General features: G+C 33.8%; 2 protein-coding genes across 12 annotated transcripts in view; one reads left to right on the top strand and one right to left on the bottom strand.

Annotated features, from left to right (window-relative positions):
* AP4S1 (adaptor related protein complex 4 subunit sigma 1) overlaps window positions 1-16261 on the top strand; it is a 263488-nt gene extending 247227 nt beyond the window's left edge. The window contains exon 6 of the transcript XR_014021885.1: window positions 16158-16261. The gene's annotated coding sequence lies outside the window, so the exon portion shown is untranslated. The remainder of the gene's footprint in view (window positions 1-16157) is intronic.
* Window positions 1-17350, bottom strand: part of HEATR5A (HEAT repeat containing 5A) — a 126740-nt gene that overhangs the window by 58837 nt on the left and 50553 nt on the right. For all 11 annotated transcript variants that reach the window (XR_014021884.1, XM_081293446.1, XM_081293453.1 and 8 more), the window contains 5 exons: window positions 16082-16234; window positions 14692-14791; window positions 9187-9296; window positions 3614-3777; window positions 3346-3521 (listed from right to left, as the gene is read on the bottom strand). Coding sequence is in view for 10 of the 11 variants with exons in the window: in XM_081293446.1 (XP_081149572.1) it covers window positions 3346-3521; window positions 3614-3777; window positions 9187-9296; window positions 14692-14791; window positions 16082-16234 (703 nt within the window). In the remaining variant the exon portion in view is untranslated. The remainder of the gene's footprint in view (window positions 1-3345; window positions 3522-3613; window positions 3778-9186; window positions 9297-14691; window positions 14792-16081; window positions 16235-17350) is intronic.

The raw sequence follows: 17350 nt of genomic DNA, 5'->3' as shown, positions 1-17350 counted from the left end.
TCATATAATAAAAATAGAAGATCACTAAGAATTGGGAAAACCATATCACTCTAATATTCACCCATGATCCTACCATCTAGAAAGAGCCACCTTTAATATTTTGTCACCTTTGTTCTTATCATTTCCCCCCTAGGCATATGAAAATAATTTTTAGAAAACTGAGATGATGAGGCTGAGGATGTAGCTCAGTGGTAGCATGTTTGCCACTTATCTAGCATGTGTGAGGTCCTGGGTTCAATACCCTAGGACAGCAAAAAAAAAAAAAAAAAAAAAGCAAGCTGAAATCTGGGATCACTTTACTGATGACCTTGTTTCTTTTCTAAATATCTCCTAAACAATATTATCAGGGATTTCCCCATTTTATTAACTATTATAGTGGAACAATTTTCTGCCCATTGTTCAAGAACATATTTAAGGCATTTTGTTTAAAGGATATATTTACACCCAAATAACACTTCAGGAAGATTGTAGAGGGTAAATGTGACATCAAGGGGACAACCATACAGTCAAGTGCATAAGTTTATAAACTTAAAGATCATATTAGATCATATTATTAGATCATATCCTGTATATCTGTTAAAATGGAAATGTATCATGTTGAAAGTAGGAAAAATATATAATGTTAGAGCTGGAGAATTTTTCATACCATATAATTTGACTTGCATTGTTTTCCTGCTCACACTCATGGGTCAAACTATAAAAGAGAGTTGCTGGAGACCCAAAACTTTTTCTCCATCTTTTGCCCCCTAATCCTGACAGTCTTTTAATATGCTATTAACAAGAGTTCAGGATAAATAATGACACTAATTCCTTTAGAGACCTCAACAAAATACTCTGAATTGTCAGGAAGATGGAGATGATTTGTTCTTAGTAATACCAACTGGTATTCCTAAGTAGTATCAATGATAATATATAATTAATTATCAGTTTGTAAGAAAATGATTAGATAAAAAAGTTTTAAGTCCAGGTGGAATACAAACATTTAGTTAAAGGGCACTTAGATAAAGGGCAAAAATATACACCTGAAAATGCTGATTTACTTTTTACTTCCAGAGAGGGTATATAATGGCTTTTTTTTTTTTTTTTTAAAGTACTGAGAACTGCTAAACTTTTCCTCTCTCTTTACTCAAGAGTAATAGCATTTCTGGAAGCAATGCATTTACAGCAGTGGTTCTTCTTCTAGGCCGCCTATGAGAATCATCTAAGAAGTTTCTAAAAATTTCAGAGCCTACCATAGAATGTACATCATACTAATAAATCATAACCCTTAGTTTTTTGTTTTTATAGGACTGAAGATTGAACCCAAGTGCATTCAACTACTAGGCTACATCCCTATTCCTTTTTATTTTTTTTATTTTGAGACAGGGTCTCACTAAGTTGTCAAGGCTGAGCCTTGAATTTACAATCCTCTTGTCTTAGCCTCCTGAGTAGCTAAGACTACAAGTATGTGCCATCATGCCCAGCTAGAATCTTTAGTATTTTTAAAAGTTGTTTAGATGATTACAGTGGACCGTAAAACAAACCAAGGATGAAAAATCCTCATGTGAATTATTCATTTTTCTTGCAATCAGATGCAAAAAATATTTAAAAATAACCGTAAACAGCTGGGCATGATGGCACATGCCTATATTCCAGCCACCAGAAAGGCTAAGTAAGGAGTATCACAAGTTCAAGGCTAGTCTTCGCAACTTGGTAATACCCTGTCTCAAAATTAAAAATAAAAAAGGGCTGGGCATGTAGCTCAGTGGTAAAACATCCCTGGGTCTAAACTCCAGTACCGCAAAACAAACAAACAAAAACCACAGGCAACCCCTATTGGGTCCTCTCTCACCCTGTAGGAGCTCTCTCTTTTCTTCTCATTTGAATAAATCCTACTCTTTTATGCTACACACACACACACACACACAAAACAAACAAACAAAAAAAACCTCCACAAACAACACGTGAACAAGATCAATAACACTTTCTGCACAAAATATTAACTTCTCAATCTTTCAATATTTTAGGGCTTTAGCTTTTTTAGTGCTTTAATATTGGCAATGCAATATTAAATTTTCTTATTCAATATTAGTAATATTAGTATATTTATATTCTTTTTAATATTAGTAACACAATATTAAATTTTCTTATTTTTAGAATTCTATAGTCAGAAAAGAACCAACTAGCTTAAAATATAATTTCTCATTAAAAAATTACTTCCAAAGTAAAAATACAAAACAAAACAAAACAAAACAAAGAAACAGCTGCCATAAAGAAATATATCTGGGATAACAGGAAATTAGAAACTTAACTTTCCTAGCCATGTATTTCTCTCCTAAGGCTCTCTAATGACACCCACTGGTGGATACTGATAATAGCTATGACCTACTTTTTGATCGGGCCAGACTATTTCCTTTAAACACTCTCCAAAGTACTGTCAATTATTTTTGTTTAGTTAGAATCCAAATAGGAAGATAGGTTTTGCTTTTATCATGTCTCAACATTTTTATTAAAACAAAATCTAACTGGATGCGGTAGTGCACGCCTGTAATCACAGCAATCTGGGAGGCTGAGGCAGCAAGTTCAAAGCTATCAGCAACCTAATGAGGCCCTGTGCAACTTAGTGAGACCCTGATTCAAAAGGAATGGAAGGAGAGCAGAATAAAATAGACATTACTATTGCTGTGGGTATATATGTGACTGCCTGACCAATGTGATCTGTAACCTGTATACTCAGAAAAATGAGAAATTATATCCCATATGATTCAAATGTATGATATGACAAGATCACTGTACTGTCATGTGTAACTAATTAAAACAAATAAATTTCAGTGATGTCACAAGAAAAAAAAAACATAAAAAGTGCTAGGGATATAGATCAGTGACCAAGCACCCTTGGATTCAATCCCCAGTACCAAACCAACATTTTGAAACCAACTTAAATGAAGACTAATCCCTGAACCTATAAAATAGTTCTGTAAAATTTCCAAAGTATGAAAGCCTATAAGACCTTAGCCTAAGCAAAAAAAAAAAAAAAAAAAAAAAAAAAAAGGTAGCAATTGCTCATAAATCAATATTCTTTTGTCACTAATGACCTTTCCATTTGTATTTTCAGCTACATTATAAGCTAACTGTGGGTAAAGAACTGTATTCACAATAATACCTAGTGGTTTGGGGTATTTAATAATTCCTTATTTAGTATTAGTCAAATGAAGAACCCTTACCTCACCTTCATTTGTCACTTATGAGAAATCTTCTATGTTAATAAGATCTTCTGACAACATTCTTCTTACCCACCAGTTAGTTCTCTACTATGCATTCACTGAACCAGTTATATATTATGTTAGGATAAGTGAAGAGATTTACCTTTGAGCTTCTCCCACATGAGCACAGACAACCCCAAAGAGCTTTGCTGCAGAGCTAATAACTGATAGTGTAGGAGGCAGGGGCTTAGGCACAGAATCTCCCTCTACATCCTTCTCATAAATAGAATAAGGGTCATATTCAAGACTTCCACAGGCACCCCCATTACCAAGTAGGAGCTAAAATGAGCATTAAAAAAAAAGAGGATTTAAAAAAATATCATTGTTCATCAGTTGAATCTATTCAAGCGTTATTAAAAAAATGGTCATACCTGTTCTTCAATAAATCTATGATCAGTCTCTTGTAGCAAAGGACTTAATATCAAAAGATCATCCTGATGACAAAGAGGTGGAAGTAAAAATGTAGATGCAGCCACCTGAATATCAGGGGCAGTAAGGTCAGCAGCCAGTTCTTTGAGGATAGCACAGAGGTGTCCTATTGAATCACAGGGAAAAAGCAATTAGCAATAAGAACAAGCAATTAACTGGTTAGACTACAGGATAAAACAAGCCCAGATTGAGCTTTAATTCACACAATGGCCAATTTTATTATATTGTAGCCAAATATTGTATCCTTGTCCTTGAAAAATGCCCTACAAATCAATGTGTTGCTGCTCACAAGGCTAAGAACAAATAGTGAAAAGACAGTTTAAAATATATGCCTCGTAATACTGAGTGAATACTACGATCAATTAAAAAAAAAAGCATGAGCCCGGTGTGGTGGCACACATCTGTAATCCCAGAGGCTTGGGAGGCTGAGACAAAAGGATTGGGAGTTCAGAGCCAGCCTCAGTAATTTAGCAAGGACTTAAGCAACTCAGTGAGACCCCATCTCTAAATAAAATACAAAAAAGGGCTGGGGATGTGGTTCAGTGGTTGAATGCCCCTACTTCAATCTCCAGTACCAAAAACCAAACCAAACCAAACCAAAACAAAAAACCCCCAACAAAGCACAAAAATTAATTTAGGCATCGAATACTCTCATTCCTTAGGCATGCAATAAATTCTGTTTGTTTTTCCTTTTCCTGTTTAAACAGCATGGTGGTGTGTGCCTATTAGTCGAAACTACTGGTGAGGATGAGGCAGGATCATTTGAGCCTAGGAATTTGAGGCCAGGATGAGCAACATAGCAAGTATCCTCTTAAATTTTTTTTGGAGAATTATGTTGGATTTTAAGAAGCATGGCTTGGAAAGCATCTCTGAGTCTACCAAACAGACAGCAAGAACAAAGCTCCCGAGCTGAAAAAAATTATGGACAAGAAGTTATCATTGAAATTAAATGGTAGCAGATAAGTCTAAGGAATACTGTGGGATTTGACCCCTTTATGAAACTTGTGATAGATGAATGTATGGAGATGGCAACTAGTAGGCAACAGAACAATATTGGAATGGTGGTAATATGAGTAAATAGTATCATCATGTTAGAAGCCTTGGAATGAGTACAAATAATGGCTGTTCAGCAGAGAAATCCATGTCCCTTCTTCAAAGGGCCTGTTTAACTATGACATAAAAATCAGGTCATGTACACTTTCATATTAAATTTTTTGTTAAATGAACTTTTTAATAGAAAAAAGAAGCATCGCCTGAAAACATTTATATTTAGATATGTTTTTATTATGGAAAATTTCAAACCTATTAAAAGGAGACAATAATATCATTACCCCTATCCTCCACACAGGTGGGATGATCCTGTTTCACTTATATCCCTGCTCACTATAACACCATCCTTCATTTTATTTATTGATTGGTACTGGGGATAAGCCACATCCCCAGCCCTTTTTATTTTTTGTTTTGAGACAGGGTCTTACTAAGTTATGTAGGGCCTTACTAAATGGCTGAGGCTGGCTATGAACTTCTGATCCTACTGCCTTAGCCTAAGCTGCTGGTATTACAGGTGTGCACCACTGCACCTGGCCTTCATATTATTTAGAAGCAATCTTAGATAGCATATCACTTTATCCATGAATGTTTTACCATTAAAAGACATTTTATTTGAAACTATCAAAATCTCATGTTTAAAAAAAAACCACTAGAAATCAAATATCTAGTAAGTATTCCAATTTCCAACTGTCTTATCATAAGTGCCTGTTTTTGTTTGATTCTATGTTTAAATGCAGATGTAAATAAGGTCTACACATTGCAGCTAGTTGATATTTAAATATTTATCAATTCAATATTCTCATTCTACCTGTTTTTTTTTTCTCCTCACTGTGATTCATCTGAAGCAACAAAGTGTAGAACTTTCTACACTTTGGATTTTGATGATTATAGCCCCCTGGTGCAGTTTAATTTTTCATAAGGAAGTATTTTGTGATCTTTTCTAAGACACAAGACAGCATATGCTTGTCTCTCTATATTTACATTTTGAAAAACTGGTTTATTTATCATAATTGCCCAAATTATCACCTCGAAGATGTTTTGCCCTAATTTCTGACGGATTATCATAGAAAATTTTATCTACGTAGAACTTTTTTTTTTTTTTTTTTGCCAGTTTGTAACTTAAGTATTGCAGGAATGAGTAAAAACTGCCTTAGAAAAATATTTACTTTTCTAATTGTTTGAGCAATAGCATAAGGATGAAATGAGGGATAGAGTTGTTTCTACCTACTTCAGGTGACAGGATAAATCAGGAAGTGTGTAGCTATTCTAATTTTTTTTTCAGAGAAGGGGTCTTATTATATATTGCTCAGGCTCACCTTAAATTCCTAGGCTCAATTCATTCTTCTGACTCAGCTTCCAGAGTAGAAGGAACTACAGGCATGTGACACCACACCTGGCATTTTTTTCTACACCACCAGTATTAGTAATGCTAGTAACAACAAATATTTATTAAAGACTCAAGACCCAAGTTTTCAATTAATTTAATGAAATTAATTATTTCAGTTACTGTAAGTGGTATATCTACTGCTTAATTTAAGTGTTTCATATCTTGGATGACAAGGCAAAATGGTAAATTAACGTGTCAGGAAACCTTTTAAAACCTTTGTACATCATCCTCATAATAAACCTCATGCGGGGCTGGGATGTGGCTCAAATGGTAGTGTGCTCGCCTGGTATGCGTGAGGCACTGGGTTCGATCCTCAGCACCGCATAAAAAAATAAAAAAAATAAAGATATTGTGTCCACCTAAAACTAAAAATAAAGAAATATTAAAAAAAAATAAACCTAATGCAGTCAGGTAAGTACTGCTATTTTATAGATGAGGAAAGAGGAATAGAGAGTTAAAACTAAGAACTCAATTTTCATTCCACAACCTACAGAAAACTGTCATTCTGAAAAGTATTTGCTGTATAACCATGAGGAAATTACTTCAATTTCTTAAAATACTTTTCATATAACAAAAGCAATTTTCATGTCTTGTCAGATGACTTTTAGACATTAGAGTAACTGATATGATCAGAGTTTAAGATCAGAACTTTGAACCTGTTTTGTTACTCAGTCTTATTTTTCAAATTAATTAGGTAAATTCATTTAAAGACTACTATTTCCTCTGTGTTACAGATTTAGAAGTTGCTATAGGTTGTTACTCTACTATGTAAGGTATATTATTTAAAATGACAATGAATATTTTAATGGTGCAGTTAGAACATAAGCCCCATCATATCATGAATTTAGAAAGGGTGTGGGGAAGGAAGGATAGTAGAATGAATCAGATATTATTACCCTATGTGTATATGTGATTACATAACTGGTGTGATTCTATATCACTATTGTACTTCATACATATTATACAAATCTATTAAAAATAGAAAAAAGGAATGGGGATGTAACTCATTAAGCATTTGCCTAGCATAGCATGAGTGAGGCCCTGAATTTGATCCTTTGTACCACATACACACACAAAAAAAGTGAAAATTTTTTTCTTAAATTCAATATTCCTAAGGGATAGAGGGACCCTTACTACTTTTATTGTTATAATTATAAAGATGGAAAAATGGCAAGTTATTTTTAATTGAAATATAAAAATATAAATGTCCTTATTATTATTTTTATATTTTTAATTCATATAGATAAACATGAAAAGTATATACAATTAAAAAGACAAAGAAGGTATGTTTAGATTTTCTTTTCATAATAAGTCTTGACTTTTCCTGTTAATGAATACTCTGGACCTGATTTAAAACATATATAAGTGTATACTCATTAGTTCTTAAATTCATAGTCTTTTATCCCCGAGTACTAGAGATTGAACCCAGGGTGTTTAACCACTGAAGCCACATACCCAAACCCTACCACCCCCGCCTTTCCAAAAACATTTTTTTGAGACACGGTCTTTCTAAGTTATTAAGGCTGGACTAGAACTTGCAATTCTCCTGTCTCAGTCTCTTGAGCTGCTGAGATTATGGGCATGTGCCACTATGTCCGGCTCACAGTTAATTTTTTTTTTTTTTTAAAGAGAGAGTGAGAGAGGAGAGAGAGAGAGAGAATTTTTAATATTTATTTTTTAGTTCTCGGCAGACACAACATCTTAGTTTGTATGTGGTGCTGAGGATCGAACCCGGGCCGCACGCATGCTAGGCGAGCGCGCTACCGCTTGAGCCACATCCCCAGCCCAAAGAGAGAGTGATAGAGGGAGAGAGAGAGAAAGAATTTTTTAATATTTATTTTTTAGTTCTTGGCGGACACAACATCTTTGTTGGTATGTGGTGCTGAGGATCGAACCGGGGCCGCATGCATGCCAGATGAGCGCGCTACCGCTTAAGCCACATCCCCAGCCCCTCACAGTTAATTCTTGACTATATCTGTTAATGAACACTCTGGACCTGATTTAAAATAATATATAGTGTATGCTTATTATTTCTTTAGGATTCCTGATTGTATTCCCAAACTCCAATTAAGAAAATATAAGTAAAAAAAAAAGTACAAAACTTCTTTTTCATTTCCCTAATTTTAGTTCTTTAAGGATAGATCTACACTATCATTCAACAGAAGATACACTGTAGATTTTGAGCTGATATTCTTGTATTCCTAAATGTTTAAAGAAGACTTGAGGGGAAAAAGGTCTTTATTTTTCAAATGTAGCTTGGAAATAAATTTCAAAGTACTATAGTAAAAATCCAAGGGGAATTGCTTTTGCCACAATCTAACAGGTATCTAAGCTGTGGAACACAGAAATTATCTTTCAGCTTTTGTTAGATATGTAACAGGTCACTTTTATAATCAGAGATAGCAGAGAATAAGATCAACCTACCACTAAACTGTGATTGTTTATTAGTTCTCTGGTAGGTTACTCATAAGAGGCAGGACAGCATTAGGCAAAACAACATTTTAATTTTGTCCCCTTAGTACAGAAAGGGGACTAGGAGGGAGTAGGGAAAAGAATAGGAAAGTTTTGGGAAGTCTATCAAATAATTCTCTGTCATATACAAATAAATCACAATAAATCATATACACACAATGCACGAATTAATTCCTGGACTCCACTGATCCTCCTGCTTTAGCCTCCCACATAGGTAATAATACTGTGCAAAATAACAACAGAAAGGAGATTAAAGCAAGTGGTTGGGGAGGGAGAAGAGGAGGGAAAAAAAGGGTACTAGGGAATGACAGTGATCGAATTAAGTCATATGCATATATGAATACTGCATATTCTGTATAATTCTACTATTATGAATAATTTTAATGTACCAACAAAAATAATAAATGAAAAAATAAATTGGTTTTCTAAATAATATATTTTATTTACTATAAAATGGTGAACACATGGATTAAGATTAGACTGTCTAAAATTTCTAGAAACAAGATACTAAATAGTTGACATTTGGTTCATTTATTCAACTATTTAATAAGCAATTATTACTTTCGAGGCACAAACAATAAAAAAATTTTGGTATAAGGCACATACCTTCATAGGTTTCAGGAGGTAACAAAATTAACAGTTCATAAAGCCTTTGTCTATAAACTACTGATGGTGTTTTCAAAGGATTTCCGTATGTTTTTAGTATTGAAGAAAGCCTTAAAATTAAAAAAAAAAAGTATTCTCTTAAGTGTGTAGGTTAGAGGTCAATGTACAAGTATTGAACAGGCTGAGATATAAACATAAATTAGCTACATATATTAATGAAAATTAGTGACGCTTTATAGTTTTTTTTAATAAGGATTGATAATAAGAGGGGCTACAGTATCATGTGTGGAAATCATTCTAACTTTTCTAACATACTTAACAAAACTATCTAGCCAGTTTCGATTTCTAAGGCCACAAGTATTAGGTCTGGAAACTGAAATTCTTACTATAAAATTTCAAAATCTACAACCTGGCAATTGTCAAAAATATATCTATCATGTAAAAATGTAATCATCCAAACATACATACAAATAGGAGACACAAATTGCTAGAGAAAACCCAAGCATCTGTTGGAAATTTGATCTGAAAATAAGATCACCAATAAGAATAAATGACCAAACCCCACAAAATCATGAAACAAATTTTCTTTTAATAAAATATAAACTGAGCCAGTTTTCCTAGAAGTTTCATTCACAAATTGTTATCTTTCTACTTTCTTCTCTTACTTACATTTACTCTTCTTTATCTTCTGTTTACTACTGGTGTTAAGACATTACTTTATCAATGCACATCATTTAGCAAGCATTTATTGTTGGACAACTATTCTTTGCAAGTACCAGGTCATCAAATAGAGTACAGTTTTGAACTCTTTTAGCATACAGAAATTCAATGGAGCTGCTTTTATTGTACTCCTGGACTATATCTGTCAAACTCATTGCATAGGTGTCTACATTCTCTAAGAAATTCTGGTGATGTTTACTTATTCATATTTTCTAGGAAACTACTGTTTGCCATTTCTCCTTTTTAGAAGAAAAGAGTTATCTACTGACTTATGCTTTTCCTAAAGCCTATGTAATAGATCGTGTACGTTCTTTATATAGCTAAAAATAAACCACACTGCTTCCATTTCATGTTTTCTTAAAATTTTTTTTAGTTGTAGATGGACACAATACCTTTATTTAAAAATTTATTTATTTTTATACAATGCTGAGAATCAAAACCAGTGCCTCACATGTGCTAGGCAAGCACTCTACCCTTGAGCTAAACCCCAGCCCCCATTTCATGTTAAAAATATTTATTTATTTATTGCAGTACTGAGGAGTGAACCTCACTGAGCAAGTACTCTTCTTCTGAGCAACATTCCCAGATCTCTTTTTTATTTTTTAATTTTTGAGACAACATCTTGCTAAGTTACCTAGGCTGGCCTTGAACTTACAATCCTCCTGTCTCAGCCTCCCAAATCATTGGGATTATAGGAATAAACTACCAGATCCAGTTCCAGGCTTCTTTTTAATATATCTTTCAGCTTGGTAAATACTGTGCAAAAAACATTTATAAAACTTGGTAGAACTTTGTAGTAACAGAAATTACAATAAATCTACAGCATTTTTGTGTTTCTCTAGCCAGATCAGAAGATTATAGCTAAAATATGAAATACCTTTATTTTAAAATTTTCTTTCTTTCTTTGTCTTTTTTTAAGAGTCAGGGTCTCACTATGTTGTCTAGGTTGACCTTTAATTCCTGGGCTCCACTGATCCTCCTGCTTTAGCCTCGCAAGTAGGTAGGTCTACAGATGTGCATGCCATCAATCCCAACTCAACAACAACAAAAAAACCTATCTAATTAGAGTCTAAAAGAAAAGTTTTAAGAGAGCAGAGAGCAGGCAATATTTGAAGAGATAACAACCAGTTTTCTGAAATCTTACAATGCATGAGTCCAATAAAACATATCAAGTAGGATAAAGAAACCCATCACACACTGCCAGTTTAAAGTAGAGACTGTCAGATTCTTCTTTTTTTTTTTTTTTTGGTGGTAGGTACTAGGGATTGAAACCCTAGGCTCATTCATTCTTGGAAAGTGCTATACCATTGAGCTATATACCTAATTCTTTTTTTTTTTTTGAGACAATGTCTCACTAAGTTGCCCAGGCTGGCCTCAAACTTCCAATCCTCCTGCCTGAGCATTCCAAATAACTGGGATTATAGGTGTGTACCATTGTGCCCAGTTTTAATTTTTAAAAAAATCCAACTCTATGTAATTTATGAGACATACCTAAACACATAGAGTCATGAGAAAAACAAACCACACATAATAATCATACAGATTAGATTATAATAAAAAAGTTTCAAGTATAATGTATGATGACAAAAATTTCAATTCATCAGAAAAAAACATAATTCTAAACTCTAATGCACCTGATTAATAATTTCAAAATATAAAAAAGTAAAAATAGAAATACCATTAGAAAGTGATAAATTCAACATAATGAAGGTTTTTAATACATCACTGTAAAGTACTGATAGGTTAAGCAAATATTAATGAAATAGCAAAATGGAACTTTTTGGAACCCACAGTGGCTGGGGTTATGGCTCAGCCATAGAGCACTTGCCTAGCACGTGGGAGGTCCTGAGTTCAATCCTCGGCATCACATAAAAATAAATAAATAAATAAATAAACCAAAGGTATTAAAAAAGAAAAAAAAAAAAGAAAGAAAGAAGGCTTAACAAAACAAAACATTTATCACAAAGAAAGTCTCAAAAATATAGCAGGTGGGCTGTGGTTGTGGCTCACTGGTGGAACACTTGTCTAGCATGTGTGAGGCACTGGGTTCGACTGTCAGCACCACATATAAATAAATAAATAAATAAAGTACAGGTCCATCAACAATTAAATAAAAACACAGCAGGTGACATACGGATTATATTCTATTAACTATAATGCATTAAAAATAATTAACTACCAGACTAAAAATCAAACTAAAAATCATTCCACACATTGAGAAGTTTAAGAACATACTGCTAAACAGCTCAAAGGAATTACAAAATTTAAAATACTTGCAACTGAAATAGTAGGCCCCCGTCCTTCCCCTTTGCCCTATCTAAGTTTCCTCCATTTCTCCCATGCCCCCACCCTGCCATTCCCATTATGGATCAGAATACTCATATCAGAGAAAACATTCAGCATTTGGTTTTTTGGGATTCGCTTACTATACTTAGCATTATATTCTCCAACTCCATCCATTTACCTGCAAATGCCATGATTTTGTTTTCTTTTAATGATGAGTAATATTCCATTGTGTATATATACCACATTTCCCCTATCCATTCATCTACTGAAGGGCTTCTTCAGGTTTTCTTTTCTTTCTTTCTTTCTTTTTTTTTTTTTTTGAGACAAGGTCTCACTATGAGATATCCTTGAACCAGGATGTCCTTGAACTCTAGAACATTCTACAAATTAATTTTTAGTATAGGAGAATTTAGCAAGGTGGCTGCCTCAATTACAGTTTTAAAATGTTTTTTAATATCTTTTTTTTTTTTTTTATGTGGTGCTGAGGATCGAACCCAGTGCTTCACATGTGCAAGGCAAGTGCTCCCCAGTCTTCAATTACATTTTTATACAGCAGGAATAAACAGATTCATAGCATACATTGCGCACATGCGTACACACACACACACACACACACACACACACACACACACTCTTATTTAAAATGCAACAAGTACGTGAATGCCTTTACAAAAGAGCTTAACAGAGGGAGTTTGGCTCCTTTTTGCTCTTCTATCCTTCCTCCACATGAGAGCACAGCATTCATCCTCTTCAGAGGATGCAGCAACAAGGTGCCACTTTGGAAGCAAAAACCAGGCTCTCATTAAACACCAAACCTGCTAGCGCCTTAATCTTGGATTCCTAGCCTCAAGAACTATGAGAAATAATTTCTATTCTTTGTAAATTACCAAGCCTGAGATATTTTGTTGTAGCAGCCCAAATGATTAACATGGATCTCTCTTTTCCTTTTTTTTTGGTGTTGGGGATCTAAACCCAGGGATGCTTTACCATTAAAGTATATCCTCCCCCCTTTAAAATTTTTATTTTGAGAAAGGGTCTTGCTAAGTGACTGAAGGGGGCCTCGAACATGCAATCCTGTCTTCAGCTGCCAGAATTGCTGGTTACAGGTGTGCCACCATGCATGGCCTAACAACATAGATCTCTACCTCACTCCAAACAGAAAACTCTATTCCAGAGACAAATATAAGAAAATAAACTTTGTGCTGGGCATGGTGGCGTATGCCTGTAATCCCAGCAACTAAAGAGGCTGAGGCAGGAGGATTTCAAGTTCAAAGTCAGCCTCAGCAACTTAGCAAGGCCCTAAGCAACTTAGCAAGACCCTGTCTCAAAATAAAAAAATAAAAATAAAAAGGCCCAGGGATGTGGCTCAGTGGTTAAGAGCCCTGGGTTAAATCCCCAGTAGTTAAAAAAAAAAAAAAAAAGAAAAAAAGAAAAAAGAAAAAGAAAGAAAGAAAAGAGAAAGAAACTTTCCAGTAAGGAAGACTTTTTAAAGATAAAAAGTATTATCTAAAAAAGCAAAAGACTAATAAACTGGCATTTAAATTAAGAACGCCTATTAATTAAAAATGTAGAAATTATTTTAATATTTTGATGAATAGCAAAACAACTGTTGAAAATATGAAAAAATTCTTATAAATCAATAAAAAATATAAATGACCTAAAAAATTAGGTTAAAGACATGCCTATTATGCTCTGGAGTTATTAATGCTCTAGTTTAGTGGCATCTAAATATAGTCTACCAACTATTTTTGTAAATAAAGTTGTACAGGAAGACAACCACATTCATTAATTTGTGTATTTTCTATGAGTACTTCTGAACTACAATTACAGAAGTTAAGCAATTGCAACATAGACATCATTGCTAACAAATCCCCAAATATTAACTATTTGGCCCTTTCTTAGAAAATGTTTGTAGCCCCTGCTTTAATTGTTTTTAAATCACAGATGTTGATTTGATCATGCTTTATAAGCTATATCTTAAATATATATTTATATATATAGAAAATATATCATTAAATACTTTTTGGACAGAATTTCTCTGTATATTATATTAATTTGGAAATTATAAATGCTCATGATAAATACTGGCTTTTCTCTGTTTCCTTATTGTTTATGTATAACTCAAAAATATAAACAAAAAACTGAAACTTTTAACATGCATCTGGTTGTTATGAACACAGAACAGCACTAACGAAACAATAAAATGCATACCTGAAAAGATTAACAGGCTTAATATTTAATTTCTTGTAAAATCTGCCTATTTGAAAGGTATACTATTCACCCAAGTAATTTTCCTTCCCTTTTAATATGTATTTTTCTTTCAAGATCCTAGCCTAAAATAAAGTCACACAACTAAATGATTGCCTTCCTCTGCAAAAGAAAAATCATTCAACAACCACAGAAATTTGCTTTAGTAATGTACTTAAGGGATATTACATAATCAGAGGTTAACTAAGTTGCTGTTGCAAAAGTTTATCAATCTAAACAGCTGATCCTTACTGAATTAGCAAATCGACAGCACAAGGAAGTGGTGGAAGAAGACGCTGAATTACTTCCTCAGTAAGGAGATCACCACAGTAGGAAACAAAGCTCTTGATAGCTGAAAAAGAGAACAGACTTTAACTCAGCACAGCATAAGTGACCATGAAAAGAGCACTTGATTATGGTACAGCATAAGCAATTTTATTAGCAGAATAAGAAATGCACCAAAAACAAAAATATTACTGAAATTCTAGTATAAAAAGAAATCTAGAATCTGCCACTTCTTTTTTTAAAAAATATATATATTTTTAGTTATAGATGGACACAATACCTTTATTTTATTTGTTTATGTGGTGCCTGAGATGGAACCCAGTGCCTCATGCATGCTAGGCAAGCACTTTACCACTGAGTCACAACCCCAGCCCCTAGAATTTGCCACTTCTAATCACATTCGATGATGATGATGATGATGATGATGATGATGATGAAGCTAATAATAACAACCTTCCTAGAATTACTAAAAGAGTCTAACAACTAAATTGATAAAATATTGCTGTCCTGGGGCTTTACTAAGCCCTAAAACTCAGAAGTAAAAAAAAGAAATTAGCTTAGACTAGTTCTATAGAATCATGTTGACTCAAGTCATCATGTTAGGATTTCTACAGATGTCATCTGAAACAAAGAACTTTTATTGGGAGTTACTTCCTATGAGGAGAAAGTATTTTAAAGTTAGACTGAGTTTTAAGATCAAATTCAAAGTTGGGTTTTCTTTTTTAAGAATAAGATGCCATTAGGCTGCTTCCTAATCTTTCCGGGGAACCTATCCTTCCTTAGTTCAAATTTTCTAGTAGAATATTATTTTCAACAACGTCTACATATCGTCAAAGGGTACAACTTTCATATGTGTATAGAAAAGAAACCATACTTTATCACTGCTAATGAAATAAAAAATCTAATATTTCTAAAAAATGGAATAAATATCTGTTTAAGAGAAAGTAATTTTGACAGTTTTCAACCAGACTACATCTAACAAAATACACATTAGCCTGAGAATTTACAACTTCAAACTTGATTGCTTCATTCTTCAGTTATCATTATGAAATAATCAATTAACGGGCCGGGGATGTGGCTCAAGCGGTAGCGCGCTCGCCTGGCATGCGTGTGGCCCGGGTTCGATCCTCAGCACCACATACAAACAAAGATGTTGTGTCCGCCGAAAACTAAAAAATAAATATTAAAATTCTCTCTCTCACTCACTCTCTCAAAAAAAAAAAAGAAATAATCAATTACATTCACTTACAAAAATCGTTACAGGCGGGGCTCCCCACCCTCTTACATTAAATGAAACATACAATATACATAGGGTGAAGAAAAGCCAAAAGGGTAGAAAATGCTAAACTCAACCTACCACTCAGTGCACCAGCACGTCCTTCCAGGGTAACCTGCCAAGTAAATGAATCTCCTCGGCTCTTTTCTGTTTCTAGATCTTTAGGAGATGCTGGAAAGACACACTTCCACAACAGCAGAACTCGAGCAAGGTGATGACTGACAACTGCAGAACCTGCAATTTATTCAACTTGTCACTTATAGAAGAACCCGAAGAGGCTGCTATTTAAAACTATTAATAAGCAGAAACTTCCCTTTTAAAATAAAATAAATACATTTTAACTGATTGTTGTAATACTTTGTCTTTTTTCTTATCTTTTGATTTCACATAAATTTACTACTGTATAAATTACTATCAGAAGGTGCTGGAGTACAGACAGGAAAAACAAGGAACAACTGGTAAAGTCTGGGCTCAGGTGTCAGCTCTTTCACTGTTGTGTGTTCCCTTTGAGATTCACTTCATTATATGTATAAAATGAAGCTAATTTCATCTACACTGCTTGTCTACAAGGGTTTGTCATATACAAATGATAGAACACACTTTGAAGTACATAGAATAACTAGAAAAACTATAATGTGTCACATAATTGGAAGGTACAATTGCCATGTGACAAATTACACTGGTACCCCTGATCTTCAGAATAATATTAACTTCTTTAATTTTGGGTGCTAGAGATTAGACCCAGGGCTTTAGTTGCATGCACACTCTGAGCTACACTCCTATACTCCAATGTTAACTTCTGATAACAACATGTTCCAGACCCTAAAACAAAAAACAAAAAACTCAGATGTAAAGTATCTGAATAAAATTATCTCTTAAAAAATTTCACAGCAACAACTTTAATAAACTGAGGTATCATGAATACAAAAATCCAATAAGAAAAGGCAATGAATGATAATATTATTAAGAAAAAAGAAAAAGAGGGCTGGGCATGTGGCTTAAGCGGTAACACGCTCACCTGGCATGCACGGGGCGCTGGGTTCGATCCTCAGCACCACATAAAAATAAAAATAAACATGTTGTGTCCTCCAAAAACTGAAAAATAAATATTAAAAAAATGTTCTCTCTCTCTCCTCTCCCTTTCTTTCTTAAAAAAAAAATTAAAAGAAAAAAGAAAAACAGGCAGCATAAAACCCGAACCCACAGCTTTTTCCTCCAAGTAGTATTCTTCAGTAGAAAAAAGACAAAGTATTGCAGTAGTCAATCAAAATGTATTTATTTTATTTAAATTCTGGGGCTACCTTCAAATTCTCCTACAAATAAGCCCTCCTTTCTTCTTAGCTCCACATT

This window comes from Spermophilus citellus (assembly GCF_964194105.1).
Source record: "Spermophilus citellus genome assembly, chromosome: 4".
NCBI lineage: Eukaryota > Metazoa > Chordata > Mammalia > Rodentia > Sciuridae > Spermophilus > Spermophilus citellus.
This window is presented reverse-complemented; position numbering and strand designations above follow the sequence as displayed.